At 40.4% G+C, this 20,537-nt stretch overlaps 1 protein-coding gene across 2 annotated transcripts in view; it reads right to left on the reverse strand.

The window, feature by feature from the left end:
• Positions 1-20,537, reverse strand: part of LOC122560575 (dynein axonemal assembly factor 5-like) — a 114,993-nt gene that overhangs the window by 80,418 nt on the left and 14,038 nt on the right. For both annotated transcript variants that reach the window (XM_043711344.1, XM_043711346.1), the window contains exons 3-4: positions 13,128-13,252; positions 11,929-12,047 (exon numbers count right to left, since the gene is read on the reverse strand). In XM_043711344.1, the coding sequence (XP_043567279.1) occupies positions 11,929-12,047; positions 13,128-13,252 (244 nt within the window). The remainder of the gene's footprint in view (positions 1-11,928; positions 12,048-13,127; positions 13,253-20,537) is intronic.

Here is a 20,537-nt window from a genome sequence, read left to right on the forward strand (position 1 = left end):
TTTATAAGATGATCAGGGGAATAGATAGAGTAGACAGTCAGAGACTTTTTCCCTGGGTACAACAGAGTGTTACAAGGGGACATAAATTTAAGGTGAAGGGTGGAAGGTATGGGGGGGGATATCAGGGGTAGGTTCTTTACCCAGAGAGTGGTGGGGGCATGGAATGCGCTCCCTGTGGGAGTGGCAGAGTCAGAATCATGTGTGACTTTTAAGCGGCAATTGGATAGGTGTTTAAGCTCGGACAAATGTTCGGCACAACATCGTGGTTCTGTGCTGTATTGTTCCATGTTCTATTTCTGAAGGCTTCCCATTTTCCAGCCGTCCCTTTACCTGCGAACATCTGCGTCCAATCAGCTTTTGAAAGTTCTTGCCTAATACCGTCAAAATTGGCCTTTCTCCAATTTAGAATTTCAACTTTTCGATCTGGTCTATCCAATTTCAAAAGAACAAATGTGATGTTAACTTTATTTCCTTGAAAGAAAACTCAAGCATTTAACTTTAAAACTATTAAATTTATTTGTTGGTTTATCTTTTGTTCAACAAATTTATTTGATTTAAATTAAAAGTTACATGTGATATTACAATGTTCTACCACTTGTCAACCGAGGAAATCTGCGAAGGCCCAGAGTAATCCCAGTAGCGAAGAATTACAGAAGAGCTTTCTGTTTATCTTGGGCACTTCAACAAAGGCCTATTCAGATTTCAGATTTGGGAAAGATACACTGGAGTTATGGGGTGTTGGGACTTGTCCAACAACTATATAAAACATGGAGGCTGTGAAATCAAGACATCAAAGTGGCCGACGTACTGTAAAACCAAAAGACAATTCTCAGTTCAGAAATGCCAGAAGTTATCGAACCATTTTTCTCTCCTTACCTTATCAAATATTTGGGAATTTAAGTGTCATCATGGGGGAGATGGAGTACCAACAGTAGAATCCTCTAGTTGAATTTACCTGGTTGAGTGCTATTAACTGCTTTTTCTAGCTCTTCCCAGCTGTTTCTCATGTGTTGATGGCTAGAACAAGTCAAGGATTTTATAGCTCCAGATCAGCTGAATAGGCTTTCTTCAATCTTTTTTCTCCTATTTAGATACACAATTAAGCTTTAAAAAGTCAAGATTTCATGAATCTTCCCCCTTGGTTACTGCTTTTAGAACCAAAAAGTATATTCATATCTGCTGATTATAACTGAAACCATTTCTGGATCTAACTATCTCTTAAAACCCAATATCATATCAAGTTTGTGGCTATGGTGCGACTGAGACACAACTGGAACAGGTGTCAGTACCCATTATGCTAATTGGCCTAAACTACTGCCATCATTGTGATCCCTGTCATGCCACTCATCGCCTGTTTAGGTCACTGTCTTGCTTCACCATGGCTCGATGACTCTACTCACTGCACTACTCCAATGCTCGGAGATCTCATGATTACAGCAGACACACACATCACAGGTGCAACAGACGAACTTGCACACCATTTTTATTTGTCTCTTACACTGGGCTACATTCAATTCATTAACGGTTTAAAAACTCTTGAAACATGGGTACTACAATGAGTTTCTTCTCATAATTTGAGTGACAATTGATTTCTGAAATGTAATAGAGTATTCACAGCATCCAAAGGCACCATCACGCAGCCAGCATAAAATGGGTTCTTCCAGTTCTGCAAATCACTTCTGAAAACGGATGTCAATAAGAAAGAGCATTTCACCAAATTGTTTTTGAGATGGAGTGACAGGTATTGTGTGTAAACCAGCCAACATACTGCACAGAACATCCTGACATAGCTGCACCAAATAAATCTTCAACACTGTTGTCAAAGGAACATTTACCAACTTTCAGGATTACAGAGAACAGTCAGGTCATTTATAGAATTCCACCGCTAAATTTGCGATCTCCAAAATCATTTCAAGGCAAAGCTGATGTACAAGTAGCTGCTTCCTGTTAAAACAGGTTTTGCACAGAGAAACAGGTGTGCTTTTTTGATCCTATTTGTAAAAGAATGCTTATAAAAACCTTATGGATGTTACAGCTGCTTTTTAAAATAAGTTATTTTCAGGATATGGATGATATTTAACAGGTTGGCATTTATTCTGCAAATCTGGTTGACTTGTGATGGTGATGGTGAATTTTCTTCTTGAACCAAGTGTTTTGATAAATCAGACAGTTAGTGGTTAAATTGGGTAAGGAGAGCAACTTTACCAGCTTTTCGTTCTCAGATCTTTTGCAACGCATTGAAGTAAAATTCTTGCATGTACAATTTGAACTCACTGCAAGGTGAATGGTCCAGTAACATGACCACCATGCTCCAGTATTCACGCAGGAAAGATAACTCTGCAGCCTCAATTTTTTTTTCAATGTACATACCAAATATTTATACATGCTATTTCAACTGGGTGGAATGCAAATATTTGGCCATTACTACCATGGGTTTATATTGCCCATTGTGCTAGCTTTTTCACAAGACCATTAAATATGCCCCAGTCCTATTTTCTCCCACATAGCATTGGCAGTTTTCACTTTTAAGTAGTGAGAAGCACTAAATCATAACAATGGTTGAAGCATAGAGAGGTTATTTGGTCTATGCGTCAGTACCAGGCATTGAAGAGGTGTTCATCTGGCCCCACTCTCTTAAATTACATATCCAACTCCGTTTTGAAAAGTAGTTTTGAATCTGCTTAGACCACCTTTTCAGATCTTGTCCATTCCAGATCACAACAATTAACTGTGTAAAATTAAATTCTTCTATATCTTGACAGCAATCATAAATTCTTACCAGCGACCAATTGTCCTACCAGTAAAGAGTTCATTGAATATCACTTGCATTACATATACACATAACCTGTAGGATAATTCCTCTCAGTCAAAATTTTTCTTTGTCCATTCTTTTGTCTCAAGTGCAGAAATTCCACCACGGAGATATTAGCGAATATATGAACTGGTTATCATTGTACTATTAACCTTCCAAAACAAAGCCTAATCAATAATTATAACAACATGATTTCTATACAGCCAGTTATCCCTCAAATGCTGCAAACTGCGAAACAAGACAGTCTTAAGCTATATATCTCATATAAATGTAGTTCAATTGTTAAGTTGTTGGAGATTAGCAATAAGCCCAATGATTTTCCACAACAGCTGTGTGAATATGGAACATCCATGAAGACAACTATGGAACATTATACAATCTCAACCTTCTAGGATGACACTGGGTCACTTATCCTTGCTCCTTGCCCACAGAGGGGTACAGAACTCCCAGAGCTTTGCTGATCAACAATTAATCAATTTGCTTCCTGTTCTCTTCAACAATTGGTATAAAGTGATTTTAGGCAGGTAACCAAATGAACTGAAAAAGAAAACAAACATTGTAATGCTGCCTCTTGTTCATAAAAAGCTGCAATTTCTAAATGTCAAGCTTTCCCAAAAGGCTAACATTTCTAACAATAGTCTATAAATTCTTCAGTAAGGGAATTAAATACTCAAGATGCCAATTTCTATTTATTACCCTTGATGAATGAACAAGCTGCCCGGCTCATCTTCCATTTCAAAACAAAGAGGTTTGACCTGGAATGGTATAAATCTTGGTTTCTGATTTGAGAGTAATTAGCTTGCACCTGTTTAGTCTCAATGACCATGAGGTCTAAGCATTTTTTTTGCATGGTTAGTTTTGAGAGTTTTGATTTCAAATTCCAGAAAAGAAAAAGACAACAATTTCTTATTCTTGATGAAGGCAAGCATATTTCCTTATCCAGAATGGACTACTGAAAAGTGATGCAAGATAAACATTTCTTGAAGAAAATTATTTGTCTTCCTTTCATTTCACTCCCTCAATCGCACATTTACAGTTCCCTGGTGCTCCAGCAGATTGATCTACAAGAATTCATTCCGCAAAATCAAGATACTCATGTTTGTTGGTGTTAATCTCCACAGTACAATAGTGCAAAGATTAAGTAGATTAGTTGAGAAGTTGAAACTATACACTTTATCTTCATGTGCAGCACAGAAAAAGGCCATTTGGCCTAACTGGCAGATGCAATTAAGGATGGACAAGACACGCAGGCTCAGCCAGTAATGATCCACATCAAATTATATTTCTGCTGCACAAGAACGTCTCTCTACCCTGCTCCATCAAACCCAACCACTCATCTGTTAAAAACCATTTTGGCTTGGGAGTACTTTACCACCTTCCCCACCAAGCCATGAGTGACCCACCTCCTGTGTTTTGACAGCTTGTTGAAGGGGGTTAAATAAAAGAAAACTCAATGATTTAGAATCCAAGATTCACAACAAGTTTAAAACTAGGAATTCTCCAACAAAATCTCTCACAGCCATCAAATTAAACTCGAGCACAACTCTTCAGACCTGTCGCCTCGTGCTTAGCTGTTCCAGTGTTTTTCATTCATTCACAGAACGTGCATATCACTGACCACACCAGCATTTATTACCCATCCCTAATTGCCCAGAGGGCAGTGAAGTGTTAACCACATTGTTGAGAGTCTGGAGTAACATTTCGACCAGACTGGATAAAGATGGCAGTTCTTTCCCAAAAGGATATCAGTGAACCCAGTGCTTGCTCACCAGATATACCTTGTCACCACAAAAACCTAAGTTTCTAACATTATCAAGCTGTCACCAGAATGTGCCCGACTCAAGCATTCCAAAAACTCGATAGCCATTTTCTCTACGAGTGAAAGAAAGTTATTAACTTTACATAAATTTAATGCTCTTTCTCAAAATTGTGGGATGTTGAAGTCACTGACAAAGCCAACAACCTATTGCTCACCTTAATTGCCCTCAAGTAAAAAAATCACACAACACCAAGTTAAAGTACAAATTTTGTGTCGTTGATTCTGCCCCACTAGCTACCTGAAGGAGCAGAGCTCAAAAACCTTGTACTTTCAAACAAAACTTTTGCACTGTAACCTGGTGTTGTATGATTTTTAACTTTGTCCACTTCAGTCCAACACCAGCACCTCCACATCATGCCGTCAAGAAGGCATTGGTGATTTATTATTTGAGTCATTTATTGTCATGTGCATTTTGTTACAAACTAGTGAAAACTGTTATGGTGTCGCCACTTTCTGGCATCATCATAAAACACAAAAATAAGCCAAAACATAGAATATAAATCCACCTTCTTCAACAGCTGCAGTCCATCACTAATAGGTATACATGCAACGTTGTGAGAAACGCAGTTCCAGGCTTTTGACCGTGCAACAGTAAAGGAGTGGTGACATACTATACTTGGATGTCAGAATGGTGCTTGACTTGGAGGGACCTTGCAGGAAGTGTTGTTCCCTTGTACCCACTCGACTTGTTCGATTAGGTTGTGGAGGTTAGAAAGCCTACCAAAAAAAGCCTTGAAGAGTTGCTACAATTCATCTTATAGACACTATACACGGTTGCCTTTAATGACTGAGCTTACAACTGTCCTTGAAAGAGCAGGGATTCCATCACAGTCCCAACATGTGCCTATTAGGTGACGGACAGTCCTTGAGGAATGAAGAGAAACAGTCAACAGCCTGTCATAGCCACCATCATCATTACGAGTTACCTGACTTGCATCATCTGTTGTGCCATGTGAATTTTAGGGCAGCACGGTGGCTCAGTGATTAGCACTGCTCCCTCACAGCGCCAGAGACCCGGGTTCGATTCCCGCCTCAGGCAACTGTCTGTGCAAACTCCACACATTCTCCCAGTGTCTGCGTGGGTTTCCTGGGTGCTCTGGTTTCCTCTCTCAGTGCTCCGGTTTCCTCTCTCAGTCCAAAGATGTGCAGGTCAGGTGAACTGGCCACGCTACATTGCCCGTAGTGTTCGGTGTATTAGTCGGGCTAAGTATAGAGGGGGGTGGGTTTCTCTTCGGAGGGTCAGTGATAATGTGTTGGGCCGAAGGGTCTGTTTCCACACTGCAGGGAATCTAATCTGATTCTAAAAGGTTACTGGCGGTCTTTCGCAGACAACAATAACTCTCTTCCATTCTCAGGCTGAGTCCATAGACGACTGTATAGACCAATGCAGCTTCTCGTGTGGCAGCGAGCTCATTATACCGTGTTTACCTGGCTTCCACAAATCTCAAAGTGCTCAACACCTTACAGGATGCTTCGCCTCCATTTTGGACAGTCTTGAGCCAATGATTTTCAGGTGTCTGTGGGAATGGCGCATTTCACCAGTAAGGCCCTGAGAGTATCACTGAAGCACTTCCTCTGTCCATATGGGACTCACCTGTTGTTTCGAAGCTGGGGGCAGACCATCTGCGTCGGGAGTCATGTCAGTCATGTGGACAATGTGCCCAGCCCTTCGCAGCTGATCAAGGGTGGTCAGTGACCTGATGCTGGCACTGTTGGTCTGGTCAAGGAAGCTGGTGTTGGTACAACGGTCGTCCCAGAAGATTTGCAGGAACTTGCGTCGGCAGCATTGGTGGTACTGCTCTAGCTCTTTGAGGTGTCTGTTGTAGGCAGGCAAATTGGAGGCCTGGAATCATTACAGCTCTATACACCATAAACTCGGTGTCAGATCCTGGTCTTGTTGGCCTGGAACACCCTTCTGTTCAGGCCGCCAAAGGCTATTCTACCACATGGAGGTAGTGCTGAATCTCTTCATCAACAGCTGCTGAAGACAGTCCTGAAGTATTCAAAGTGGTCAGTTTTCTAAGGCTGCTCCATGACCTTCATAATCGGGGGCTTGGTCCACAATGCTGGGCCAGGTTGCTGGAGGACCTTTGTCTTGTGGATGTTCAGGGTGAGACCCATGCTCTCATATTCCTCTGTAATGATGGTCTGGAGTTCATCCCCTGAGATTGCACATACGCAAGCAACATCTGCACACTGCAGCTCAATGACACTGGTTGCGGTGACTTGGGTTCTGGCTTGAAGGTTCTGAAGGTTGAATAATTTCCCACTGGTTCTGTAAGTTAGCTCCACTCCAGCAAGGAGCTTATGGATAGTGAGGTGAAGCACTGCAGCGAGGTAGATAGACAACAGTGGTGGGGTGATGATGCCATCCTCCTGGATACTGGTCCGAATGGGAATGGACTGGTGGTGGAGCCATTTGTCATGAACACGACTTTCATGTCATCGTGGAGCAGGCGAAGAATGGTGACAAACTTCATGGTACAACCAAAGTGGAGAAGGACGCTCCACGAGGCTTCACAGTGTCAAAGGCCTCTGTAAATTCGAAGAAGACCATCCGATAGTGGTAGGTTCTTTTTGCGATATTGCTCCTGCATTTGTCACATAGCGAAAATCATGTCTGTTGTGTCCATCTGTGGCCAAATACCACACTGATTCTGGAAGGAGTTCCTCAGGCACAGGGAGGAGAACTTTGTTGATGACTTTTCAATGGTCAACAGCAGGGAGATTCCCCTGTCGTTACTACAGTCGGACTTGCTCTCTTTTCACAGCCACAGAACATTTGGCTGGCCAAGTTAAATTTCTCTGACAACCCAAAATGTCGAAGTGGAGAATGGATTATTGGGGATGCAGCACAGCAATGGTGAAGCTTTTGAATTTCAACTGAAAGGGATGCATTTTGTCTCGTTGCATATGGTCACTGCATGGTGGTTGTGCAATATTAATGTATCTTGTCATTTATCAGCACAGATTCACATTTTTATGCAGATAGTGCAAGGAGACAAGGGCTGCTTCATTATCAGAGTATTTGTGAATGAAAACTGTGCAATCATCAGCAAGTATTCCCATTTAGAATTTAATGTCAGGGCAAATACAATTGATGAAGCACTTGAAAATGGTTGAGTGCAAGACATAGCCCTGAGGAACTCCAATAGTGATGTAATTCCACAATCACAACCATCTTCTTTTATCCTCGCTCTGCCCTAAGCCAGGGTAGTTTATTCCCCTGATTCACATTGGCTTCAATTTTGATAGAGCTCTGATACCATTTTCAGTTAAATGTTGCTTGTATATCAAGCACAGTCACTTTCACCTCCCCTCTGGATTTCAGCTTTATTAACTATGTTTCTACCAAGGCTACAATGAGGTCCAGAACATTTGCCTCAGGGAAACTCAAACTGAGCATTATTTAGCAGGTTATTGTTGCATAAGATCATCTTGATATGACTTGCAATCAAGGTTATGTCTAAGCTGTGCAACTATTGGGACGATCTACACGTTTCAAAGTGTTCATGGAAGTCACCTTGTATAGCCTATGCAGTGGCAGGAAAAGTTACAGGAAATCTAACTTACAGTGTATCATTTTACTGAAAAAGGAAATGAGATGGTAACTGGATGGATTGAATTATTTGTCATTTTGTGGGCAGCCCATACCTGGTCAACATTCCACTTTTTGCGTGGATGCCAGTGCTGTAGACATAGTGGAACCAACAGGCTAAAGATCTGACTGGTGTAGGAGCACAAGTAGCCTCACTACAATCAACTGCTATCACAGCCTCCAGCTTTTGATGTATACAGTGTCCTCAGCTATACATTGATATCACAGGTCAGGAATCAAATTGACTGAAATCTGGCATCAGTGCTGATGGGGAAGCAGAGACAGATCATCCATTGTTTCTAGCTGAAGTCAGCTGCAAATACTTCTGCCTTGTCTTATGCACTGACATCTTGGGCTCCTGCTATCATGGGTGTCAATGTTCGATAGTAGCATGCGGGCTGAAACAGATTTTGTAATTTAATCGTCGAATACTTCAGCTGAATTATATGCACAGCAGTCGTTGAATCAGAGTGTGTTTCAGAACTATACTTTAAGTAATCACGATGATGATTTGAGAAAAATCTACAAACAAATCGCTTAGGCACAGCAAAATTACATTTTGTGCCTGTCTTGCCTGGAGACTCTGGTCTAAATATGGGCCTGCTCAATTAGCTCTTTGCTTCCCACCTTGATATCAAGGCTGCACTTCACAGAAGTGACGTAATGCATCACAGAATGTCGTGGGAAGTAAGGGTGGAAATTATGAGAACCTTTGCTGAATTATTTGAATCATCTATAACTACAGGTGAGGTGCCTGATGACTGGAGGGTGGCAAATGTTGTACCTTTGTTTAAGGAAGTTTGTAAGAATAAGCCAGGGAACTATAGACCTGAGAGTCTGACTTTGGTTGTGGTTAAATTGTTGGAGGTGATCATAAAAGATTGGATTATGGACATTTAAGAGGCAAAAATTGATTAGGGTTAGTCAGCGTGGTTTTGTGCAAGGAAAATAGTGTCGCACAAACTTGATTGAGTTTTCTGAGGATGTTACACCAAATGGCAGAACAATCGATGATGTTTATTTGGATTTTAGCAAAACCTTTGACAAGGTTCTGCATGGTAGACTAAAGTTAGGTCACATGGGATTCAGGGTGAATTTGCTAATTGGATACATAATTGTCTTAATAGTAGGAGACAAAGAGTAATGGTGGCAGGTTACTTTTTTGGACTGGAGGCCTGTGATCAGAAGTGTTCCACACGGATCATTTCGGGTCTTCTTTTGTTTGTGATTTATGTAAATCATTTGGATGACAATATAGAAGGCATGGTTACGAAGTTTGCAGACAACACCAAAATTGGTGGCACAGGAGACAGAGACGGAGGTATTCTAAGATTACAGAAGAATCTTGATCAAATGGGTCAATGGAGGTCAAGATTAGATTAGATTCCCTACAGTGTGGAAATAGGCCCTTCAGCCCAACAAGTCCACACCGACTCTCCAAAGAGTAACCTAACCTATATTTATCTTTGACTAATGCACCTAACACTATGGGCAATTTAGCATGGCCAATTCACCTGACGTGCACATCTCTGGACTGTGGGAGGAAACCGGAGCACCCGGAGGAAACCCACGCGGACACGGGGAGAATGTGCAAACTCAACACTGATTCACCCGAGGCAGGGATTGAATCCGGGTCGCTGGCGCTGTGAGGCAACAGTGCTAACCACTGGGCCACTGTGCCGCCCAAACAAAATACACTAGCAAAAAAGATAATCTGGATAAATGCCAGGTATTGCATTTTGGTACAACAAACAAGACAGGACTTATACAATTAATGGTAGAGCCTTGGGTAGCTTGTAGAACAAAGGAAGCTAGGGTGCAAGTACATACTTCTTTGAAGTTTGCATCACATATTGACAGGATGGTTAAATAGGTGTTTGGTATGCTTGGCTTCATTGCTCAGTCCTTTGAGTATAGGAGTTGGAAAGTCGTATTGAGGTTTGATAGGACATTGGTGAGGCCTCATCTGCAATACTGTGTCCAGTTCTGGTCGTCCAATTATAGGAAGGATATTACCAAGCTGGAGAGGGTTCAGAAGAGTTTTACCAGGACATGGAAGGTTTGAGTTATAAAGAAAGGCTGGATATGCTGGAACTCTTTCACTGGAGCACAGGAGGTTGAGAGGCAAATCTGATAGAATTACATAAAATAATGAGAGGTAATATAGAATGGAAATTGTCTTTTCCTTAGGATGGTGGTTTCAAGACTCGGGGGCACAATTTCAAGGTGAGAGGAGAGAGATTTAAAAAAGACATAAGGCAAATGTTCTGCACTGAGGGTGATTCGCATGTGGAATGAACTTCCTGAGGAAGTCGTGGATGTGGGTCCAATAACAATGTTTAAAACATTTTTGGATAGGAAAGGTTTGAATGGATATGGGTTAGGGACAGATAGGTGGGACTACTTTAATTAGGGGATTATGTTCGGCTTGGACTGTTTGGACTAAAGGGTCTGTTTCTGTGCTATGACTCCATGACTCCAAGTCATAGGAAAGCCATTTGAAAACTAAGAACAAAAAGCGTCAGGAAAAGAAAAAGGTCACAAAACAATAAAAAAGCAAACAAGGATGCAAAAAAAATGGCATTATATTTATAAACTGCAACAGATAATTTTTAAAAACGTTTTGCTAACTGTCAGTCCAAATTCTCTCAGCGATGACTGGACATGCTAGACACAAACAGACTTGTTTTCGAGTAAATCATCCTCTAAATTCAAATATATATCAAAATCCTTTGATCATAACAGAAGGGTTATTATGTGGAGGACTGCTCAATAGTTGAATATATACAGCAACATTTTTCGATTTTAATAATCTGATCACTTCAAGATTCAAAGTGAAAACATTTATATGGATAATACTTTAAAGCTAATGGGCTGTAATCATACACAGAAAAAGATAAAATGATTGGAGAACAGAAATTTTGAATTTTCACTTCACAATTAAGCATTAATATTGCTTAGACATACAACTACAGACCAATGGTTTATTTAAATCATTTTGGGCAAGGCCATAAGTAATCACCCAACACAATTCCCCCTGTAAAGTTGGTGGTGAGTCAACTCCTTAAACTACTGCAGTGTGGTGCAAGTGTTTTTCTCCTGTTGCAGTTTGAAATGTCAGAGTGGTCTGCTCAAACATTTCCAACAGCTGTGAAAAGTCAACCACATTGCTATGGGTCAGTCACGCACATTCATCTGTGGGCCATGTTGGATAAACATGTCATAGTTCCTTCCCAGATGGACATTTGTAATCATAAAATTGAAAATACAGCTCAGATTTTATTCTGGATTTATTAATTTAAATTAAATTTCCCTAATAGCCATGGTGGGGTTTAAATTCATGTGCCCCGGACATCTGTCCAGGCTTCTAGATTAGTTGCCCACCAACATTACCACAATGCAACTATTTTCCTCTTGTGAACTGTGCTGGCACATCTGTAATGTGAAATCAGGTAACGTTAAGCTGCTACTTTCCAGACAGATACATAGTCCGATGCATGTAATAATGCAGAATATATTCTATGTTTAAGACAAAAATCTCACCTTGGTCAACATCTTCATTTTGTAAACATTTTCGCTGATATAGTACTGCTAAGCTTTGTATCCACAATATTTTGTGGAACATTTCAGGATGCAACCTACAAATAGAGCTTTTCCAACCAATAAAGAGTTACATGAAAATACAAATTATGCACCTACCACCTGCAGGATAGCGAACAGAGAGTTGGGCTTGCCAGTCAAGTTTATCTTTAAGGTCGTCTTCATTCTCCTTTTGCCACTGGAGTCCAACTTTCTTCCAATAATCAGAGGCTAATTCCCTACATTGCCAACACAAGGTGAAATAAACAAGATCAAAACACATTTTTATTAATGATATGTGTGCATTAATAAAGTTTACTTTCAGCAAGGTGGCAGGACATAGTGTACAACTTAGCTTTCGTAGGTCAATTAGGGTTGAAAATTCCATCTGATCAAGGTCTGGAAAACAGTACATTTTGGATCTGAGCCAACGCAAAAATGCCAATGAAAGACCTCCTGAATGAATGGAAACACTGTGAGATCTCAACTATTACTTGTTCCCACCACTAGAAGCTGCTAGTGTTTACATACACAGTTTACTTCTCACCACTCTCTTCTTTCTCTAAAAATACATATTTATTTTGAATGTTTTTCCTTAGTCATTTCATGCTTTTTTTTTGCTGGCTAAATCTCCCCACTAAGGTTTCAAATCATCAGAGGTCAGGGTAAAGAATTAACAGGAAGTAAGCTGATATCAGGTGTATAACATGCATATCAAAATTATCCTCAATTTCTCATAATACTTCCCAGAATTTCATTAACTTTTTTCAAATTTTTTGAAAAACAAAAATATTGCAATTATTTCAAATATTTCTCAGCAGTGAGAACATTCTTACTGTGTCTCTCAAGCAGCAGCAACATTTTGGTTTGACTTTTGCATACAGTATCATACAGTAGTATCATAATCTACTAATTATTTTGACAACTGCTCCAATTTCATTCTTCAAGTTTTCAGACCACAGATCACATAGATGGAGTATCAAGTATTCCTCATGAACATCACTTGACTAGAATCTTACTTCAATGTCCAGAAAACACTTTTAAAAGTGTCCAGATCAGAATGTATTTCAGATCTCTAACGCCAAGACTTCATGAGATTAAGGTATTATTTAATTTATTGGGAGAAATAATGCACTATTATAAGAAACTCTTACTTTGAAATAGTTATTGGCTGCCATTTCAAAATATATTGAAAAATCAAATGAAAAAGTACAGGGTCTGTTAAAAATACATCAATAAAATCATCTGCCTCCAGATATTTTAATGAATATTTGAACAAAAGTCTGAACCGCTTAAAAAGAGTTATTCTGTGTTTTTACCTGATGTGAGGAATCTCATCACTGCAGCTACTCAACAGAAGTGGGGTGAGCTTGTGGAAGTAAGAGTATCGATCTCTGAGCTCCAGCAGCCATCTCCCCACTACTTCTGTAACAGCTTGACGTACCTGATTGAGTTCCAAGAAACAAAATTTTCTAAAACAATTCAACATATTCATGAGAATTTCATAACATACAATCGTATCAGTATATATATTTTATTTCCCTGTAAATATTCACGTAACTAAAATAAGACCTGCATTCTACCGAGGAATATGCCCAACAGAACAGTCACTTAGCCCACCAAGATAACACCCGGCATCTATCCTATTGTTTTGAAGTTGAAAGTATGTTCTATACCTTGATGAGAGAGTGAATGCTGTTATGAACTGAGAGCTTACAAGCACCCGTGTCTTTGACTGGATGGCAGTCCCAGAGTGTACTGGAAAATTGAAAATCTGTAACATTTAGCTGTGAAATGGATACCTAGTTTTGGTTAGATTTTGACAGCAGTTTGATTTTAACCAGATTAAATTATGCCCCAGGAAACTAAAACCCAATCAAGTTTGAATTTATTGTTTTGCCAACATTGAACCAATGAGATAATCAGATTTTGGAATGAAAAAATGCAGCCATTTTGAAAGTTGCAGAGAGAGCAATTGCCTTTGCTAGAGATCCAAGATATTAGGAAACATCTCTTTCAAAGGTACGTTTTCACATGAAAACTATTCGCAGTAAAAAGACAGACAACGACCCAAGGAAATTTTCAGCTGGAAGAAGAAAGACCGAAGATGAGAGCGGTTGTGTGGTTTTAAAATTAAGTTGATGGAATTTTAATAGATGTCTTCTTGGAACAGCATATTGTTATAGAGTTGGAGGCAGATAATGAGCAGTTAAGAGAAAGGGAGACTTAGAGTTTTTGTTTAATGCTCACTTTTAGCATTAAAAAAAAATTGATGTTATTTTCTTTGAAGAGTGGAATTTGCAAGTTCTCTGTCACTCATATTTTAACAGATTACAAGCTGACATGAGCTTTTCTGGGTGTTCGGTTTAATTAACACAGGTATTTAACGCAGAATTAGAGAAGACAGTTCTGAAGGAGAGTTACTGCTCCAGAAACATTAATTGTGCTTTTTCCTCCAGAGTTGCTGCCAGACCTGTTCAATCTATTCTACCAACACTGTTCGATAGAGTAAGACACAGATCAGCCATAACGTCACTGAATGAAACTGTTCCCAAGGAGCTGAATGGCCTACTCATAATCAAACTTAACAGGCAATTTATTGGCTGACTTGACAACAAAGTCAAATATTAACCATATAAAAATAGTTACAATTCCAAACGCAAAACACTGCTTCACTGATACATTTTACCTTGTAATCCGAATTTGTTTTCCCAACTCTGTACAAAGCAAAAGTATTTATTACTGAGTTGCAATCGAACAGTGAGTGACAACCTGATGTTGACCACAGATCCAATTAGATTTCAATTTAGAAATTATCTCCTATCATTTGTATCATGTCTTCGGCATCTTTGTCAAGGTTGCAAAAGTCATTAGTACCCTATCTTTGCGGGGTAGGTGGAACATTCCTTGTTCCAGTCCTATTCCGGCCCAACTAGTCTTTCTCCGATATATCGGTGCTGCTTCCCTCGCGCATCCAGAATTGGAAAGGTTTATTAATTTCGCTTCCAATTTCCACCCACCCTCAGTTACACCTAATCCAACTCTGACTCCTCCCTTCCTTGACATCTTTCTATTCCTGGGGTTAGACTGCCCATCAATGTTCACCACAAACCCACCGACTCCCACAATTACCTGGACAAGACATCCTCGCACCCTGCTTCCCGTAAATAGTCTATTCCATTTTCCCAGTTTCTCCGTCTCTATCGCATATGTTCTGATGATGCCAAGTTTGACAAGGGAGCCTCCGAAACGTCCACCTTCTTCCTCACCTGGGGATTCCCGAGCACCTCAACTGGGTGTGACCCATCTTATGCACTTCGGCACTCATTCCCTCTCTTTTCTCCTGCAACAGCAATATGGTTCCTCACGCCACTACCTCCCCACCAGCATCCACATCCAGAAATCATTAGCTGCCATTTCCGCTACCTCCAGCGAGATGCCACCACCAAATATTATCCTCCACTCCCTTGTCTGCTTTTGTCAGGTATCATTCCCTCCAGGGCCCCTTGGTCCACTCTTTCTTCACTCCCAACACACCCCACAGCTCCATGGCACCTTCCCCTGCAATTGTCGAAGGTCTAACATTTGCTCATTTACCTCCTCCATCCTCAGAACCCAGGGGATCAAACATACCTTCCAGGTGAAGCAATGCTTTATCTGCACTTCACACAATCTAGTCTATTGCATTCGCTGCTCACAATGTCGTCTCCTCTACATAGGGAAACGAAGTGTAGACTGGGTGACCGCTTTGCAAAACACCTACGTTCTGCCTGCAAACAAATTGCTTACCACTTCAACACACCACAGTGCTCCCCAGCCAACATCTCTGTCTCAGATTTGCTGCTGTGCTCCAGTGAAGCTTGGCGTAAGCTGGAAGAACAATACCTCATTTTCCGCTGGGGACCCTGCAGCCTTCAGGACTCAATATCTTGATATCTTTGAAGAACTTTAGGGCTTGAAGTCTTCTATGTCCCAGTCCTCATCCCCACATACCAAGCTGTTTGATCACAGTTTGCTATTACACACAACCCACTGTCAGCCATTAACGGACTCCATCTTCCTAACCAGATCATTATCCACTCCCTTGCCTTCTCTCTGTTTGGAATCTATCCCCACCAATTGTTTACTCCTTACTCCCTCCCTCCACACTATCTTCGGCATAAAAACTGACATCTTCCTAGCTGCTTTCAGTTCGGACGTTCATCGGACCCGAAATGTTAACTCTGATTTCTCTTCACAGAGGCTGCCAGGCCTGCCGACCTATTCAAGCAATTTATGTTTTTGTTTCTGATTTACAGCAACAGCAATTCTTCGGTTTTTATTTGTCATTAGTTTTATATTGGTCATGGGCTTGTAACTTGAAGCTGTGATAAACGGTATTGTTGATTGTCAACAACTGTTTCTTTTGCTACACAATGAAAGTTACTTCTAACGTTGAACAGCAAATCATGATTGATCAGCACTGTCAGTAGTAGACATCACTACTTTATCACAATTGCAAACTAAGGAAAGAATAAGTACTGTAACGCAAACACCCAACATGAAAAACTGCACATGCTTTCTGATTTCAGCCCTTTGTTCGAGTGCAGTGCAACAGACAAGCAGAACATATAAGTCAAGTAGCGATAACAATTATTGCAGGTAAACAAGCTGCAATAAATTGATGCAGAGGTTTAGTTGCATTCGACAAGTTTATTTAGATGCATTTGTCAGGTAAGAATCTGTACGCCTTTGTCATGGGAGGAGATACAAAAGGATACATGATGATGTTAAATAGGAATAGAATTACATTTGCATAATTTGGTCGAACTATTTCTTACCTTTGTATCCAAGATCACTTCAAAAATACACAGACCCACCTCAGAGATGCAATGGAATGTGAAATTGACATTTTACTAAATCCAGCCATTCATTACTATGCTTTTGGGCTTCCTTTTCCACTTGCTTCTAACACTGCCTTTTTGGCTAACTATTTTAATAAGTTCCAAGTACTGCAATCACAGAACGACGATGGTAAAGGAAGAAGCTGATTAAGAGAAGAAAAGGATTGGTGCTGGGTCCACTGCTTTTTGTCATTTATACAAATGATTTGGATGTGAACATCGGAGGTATGGTTAGTAAATTTACAGATGACATCAAAATTGGAGGTGTAGTGGACAGCGAAGAAGGTTACTCAGAGTACAACAGGATCTTGATCAGATGGGCGAATGGGCTGAGAAGTGGCAGATGGAGTTTAATTTGATAACTATTTGCATTTCGTTGGGCAAATCAGGAGAGGACACTTAATGGTAGGGTTTTGGGGAGTTTTGCCGAACAAAGAGACTGAGGGATATAAGTGCGTAGTTCCTTGAAAGTGGTGTTGCAGATAGAAGGGTGGTAAAGAAGGCATTTAGCATACAAACCTTCATCTGTGTGTGCATAAAGGACAGGAGTTGAGCAGTCATGTTGCGGCTGTATGGGACACCACTGATGCCACTTTTAGAATACTGCGTTCAGTTCTGGTCTCCATCCTACAGCAAGGATGTTGGGAAACTTGAAAGGGTTCAGAAAAGATTTACAAGAATAGTGCCAAGGTTGGAGGGTTTAAGCTACAGGAAGAGGCTGAATAGGCTGAGGCTGTTTTCCCTGGAGCATCAAAGACTGAAGGGTAACCTCACAGAAGTTCATAAAACCATGAGGGGCATGGATAGGGTGAATAGGCAAAGTCTTTTCCCCAGGGTAGGGGAGTCCAAAGCTAGAGGACAGAGGTTTATGCAGAGAGGGGAAAATACAAAAGGGACCTAAGGACAACTTCTTCACACACAGAGTGGTGTGCGTATGGAACAAGCTGGCAGAGGAAGTGATGGAGGCAGGTACAACTACAACACTTTAGAGGCATCTGGATGGGTGCATGAATAGGAAGGGTTTTGAGCGATATGGGCGAAATGCTGGCAAATGAAACTAGTTTAGTTTAGACTATTGGTTCGGTATGGACAAGTTGTTCTGAAGAATCTACTTCTGCGCTATACATTTCACTGACTTTAAGTGGAGATATGGACATAGAAATATAAAATATAGAGATTAAAGAACAAATAAGGAGTGCCTGAGCCCACTATATGTAGTAGGATGTCACTTCATGTCCCTTTTTCATTTTAAAATAAAAAAAACTAACTTCAGCTGACTTTGTGAGCCATTATCTGTTCTTTAACAGACAGATTCCAGAATACTCTAAGATGAAGGAACAGAAGTAGGCCATTTGGCCCATTGAGTAGGTTCCTCCATTCAGTGAGATCATGGCTGATCCGATATTCCTCAATTCCACTTTCCTGCCTTTTTCCCCATGAATCATAATTGCTTTACAGATGAAAAAGCTGTTTATCTCAGACATGTAAACATTTAACAGCCCTCTGCAATAAAGAATGTCACAGGTTCACTACCCTCATAACAAATTCCTCTTCATCTTTGTTGTAAATGAATGACCCTTGAATGAGATTATGCCCTTTGGTCCTAAACTCTCCTACAAGGAGAAACAGGCTCTCCACATCGGCCATTTCAAACTCCCGAAGAACGCTCAATGTTTCAAATAGGTCACCTCTCATTCTTCTGAACTCCAATGAATACAAGCCTCAGTTACTCAACTTCTCCACATGAAGTCCCTCAAAACCAAGAATCAATCTTGTCTCGAGAAAAGTGACCAAAACTGTTCACAATATTCCAATTGTGGTCTAACCAGCATCTTCTATAGTTTTAGCATGGCCTTCATATTTTCATACTCCACTCTCTTTTTAATACATGCCAATGGTCCACTTGCCTTCCCAATTAGCCATTGAAGTTTGATGCTGAGTTTGTGACGAGGACCCCAAATCCTTCTGCACCTTTCTGCAGTATTTCCTCATGTAAGGAATATTCAACTCTTCTATTCTTCCTGCCAAGAAGTGCATTACTTCATAATTTCCTACATGACATTCCATCTGTCAAGCTATGCACAGTTGCTTAACCTGTCTATAGCCCTCTGTCGACCCTTTGTGTCATCCTCAATACTTGTCTTCCCACCCATTTCTGTATCATTCACGAACTTAGCAATAGTACATTCACTTTTCTCATCACAGTCATTAATATATATTGTGATTAATTGTGGCCCGACCATTTGTCCCGGTAGCACTTCACTAGTTACAAGTTTATTCTGAAAATGCCCTTTTCATCCCAACTATTAGTTAGCCAATCCTTTATCCATGCTAATTCATTCCTCTAATCCCACAAATTTATATCTTATCAGGGTAGCGTTGTGTGGTACTTTATCAAACACCATTTCGAAATCCCAAAATATTACATCTGCTAGTTCCCTTTTATCTACCATGCTTGCTACCTTCACACAGAACTGCACTAAATTTGTTATGCAGGATTTCCACTTCAAAAAAGGCATGATCAAGCCTCTGCTTGATTTTAAATGTACATTTCTAAATGCTTTGTTAGGATCCTTAATAAAAGACTCGAGGATTTTCCCAGTGACAGATGTTAAGTTTAAAAAAATGTTTTTTTCCACATCAAGTATTTAACTTTTTACTAAGATGAACACCCAATCTTGTCTATCTTGTTTAGATATGGTAAGACAGAAGGCTGGCTAGGTGAGCCACTCAAAATGAACAATAAATGAGGCATGCTGGGAAATTGAAACAAACCTTGACCAAGGTGACTGTGCTAATAAACATCCTGCAGAATCCAAACAGGCTGTAGCTACAGACAAACAGTATGTAATTGACCCAGCAGCTGCAGACAATATGATATACACTTGAATTCGAATTGAACAGAATCAACCTGAATGCAATCCACAAGAGAATCAGAACCTCGAGTTGTTTGCCAGACACAGGGGCGTCTCACACCTTTATTTGGCGATGGCTACCTGACTTACATGCAGCTAACACCTCCCAGAAGCCAAAGGACCACACTGCCCATCGACATGTCACTGCCTGGTTGGGTCCGTTCGATCGGGATGATCGAGCCCTCATCAATTTATTGGAGAACACAAGACCTACCCAAAAGGACTGGTGCAACTACTATGCATAAGAATCGCCACAACATGATCCTTGGGGCAGTAACGTGAAACCAAGCAATGTTAAAAGACATCCCTGGGACCATTGGGAGAAGACAACCAGACGATCATCACCACGTGGATCAGGGCCAAGATCTAGTGTAGTGGTATACGATCATCCAGAGTTAAGTTAAAGCACAAGATACTTGATTAGATTTATTGTGTAAATTGTTCATTTATTTTGTTGTTATAGTATCCATTGTGTTAAATAAAAAAATCTTATCTTTTACTATTATTGAGTCGACTCGCAGTTTCTTTGCTAAATATGAGTTCAAACACATTGACAGACATAACACTGCAAATCATAAATGCAAAGAGTATGCGTGCACAAACAAAGAAAATGACATTCGTATGCAGCTGCCTCATCTGGATTTGACCCAAGGCAGATAGCATTTTTTTATTCAGGGCTTGAAGTCAATCACCTTATGATTATGAAGATACTTCACCCACACTGCCACTTCAAATACTCTCTTGCATTGGCTTTCTCTCATTAATTGAGTCATCGAAACGACTGCACCTTCAGAACAACTGCATTACATTCAGCACATGACTGGCACATGCTCAATGTGTACAGTGGTGAACTGATGACATCAGTGACACATGTGGCCAGATCGTGAAGTCAATTGGCTAACGTTACTGTTAACATCTGCACGTGCACTGG

The sequence above is a fragment of the Chiloscyllium plagiosum genome, chromosome 21, assembly GCF_004010195.1.
Source record: "Chiloscyllium plagiosum isolate BGI_BamShark_2017 chromosome 21, ASM401019v2, whole genome shotgun sequence".
Lineage (NCBI taxonomy): Eukaryota > Metazoa > Chordata > Chondrichthyes > Orectolobiformes > Hemiscylliidae > Chiloscyllium > Chiloscyllium plagiosum.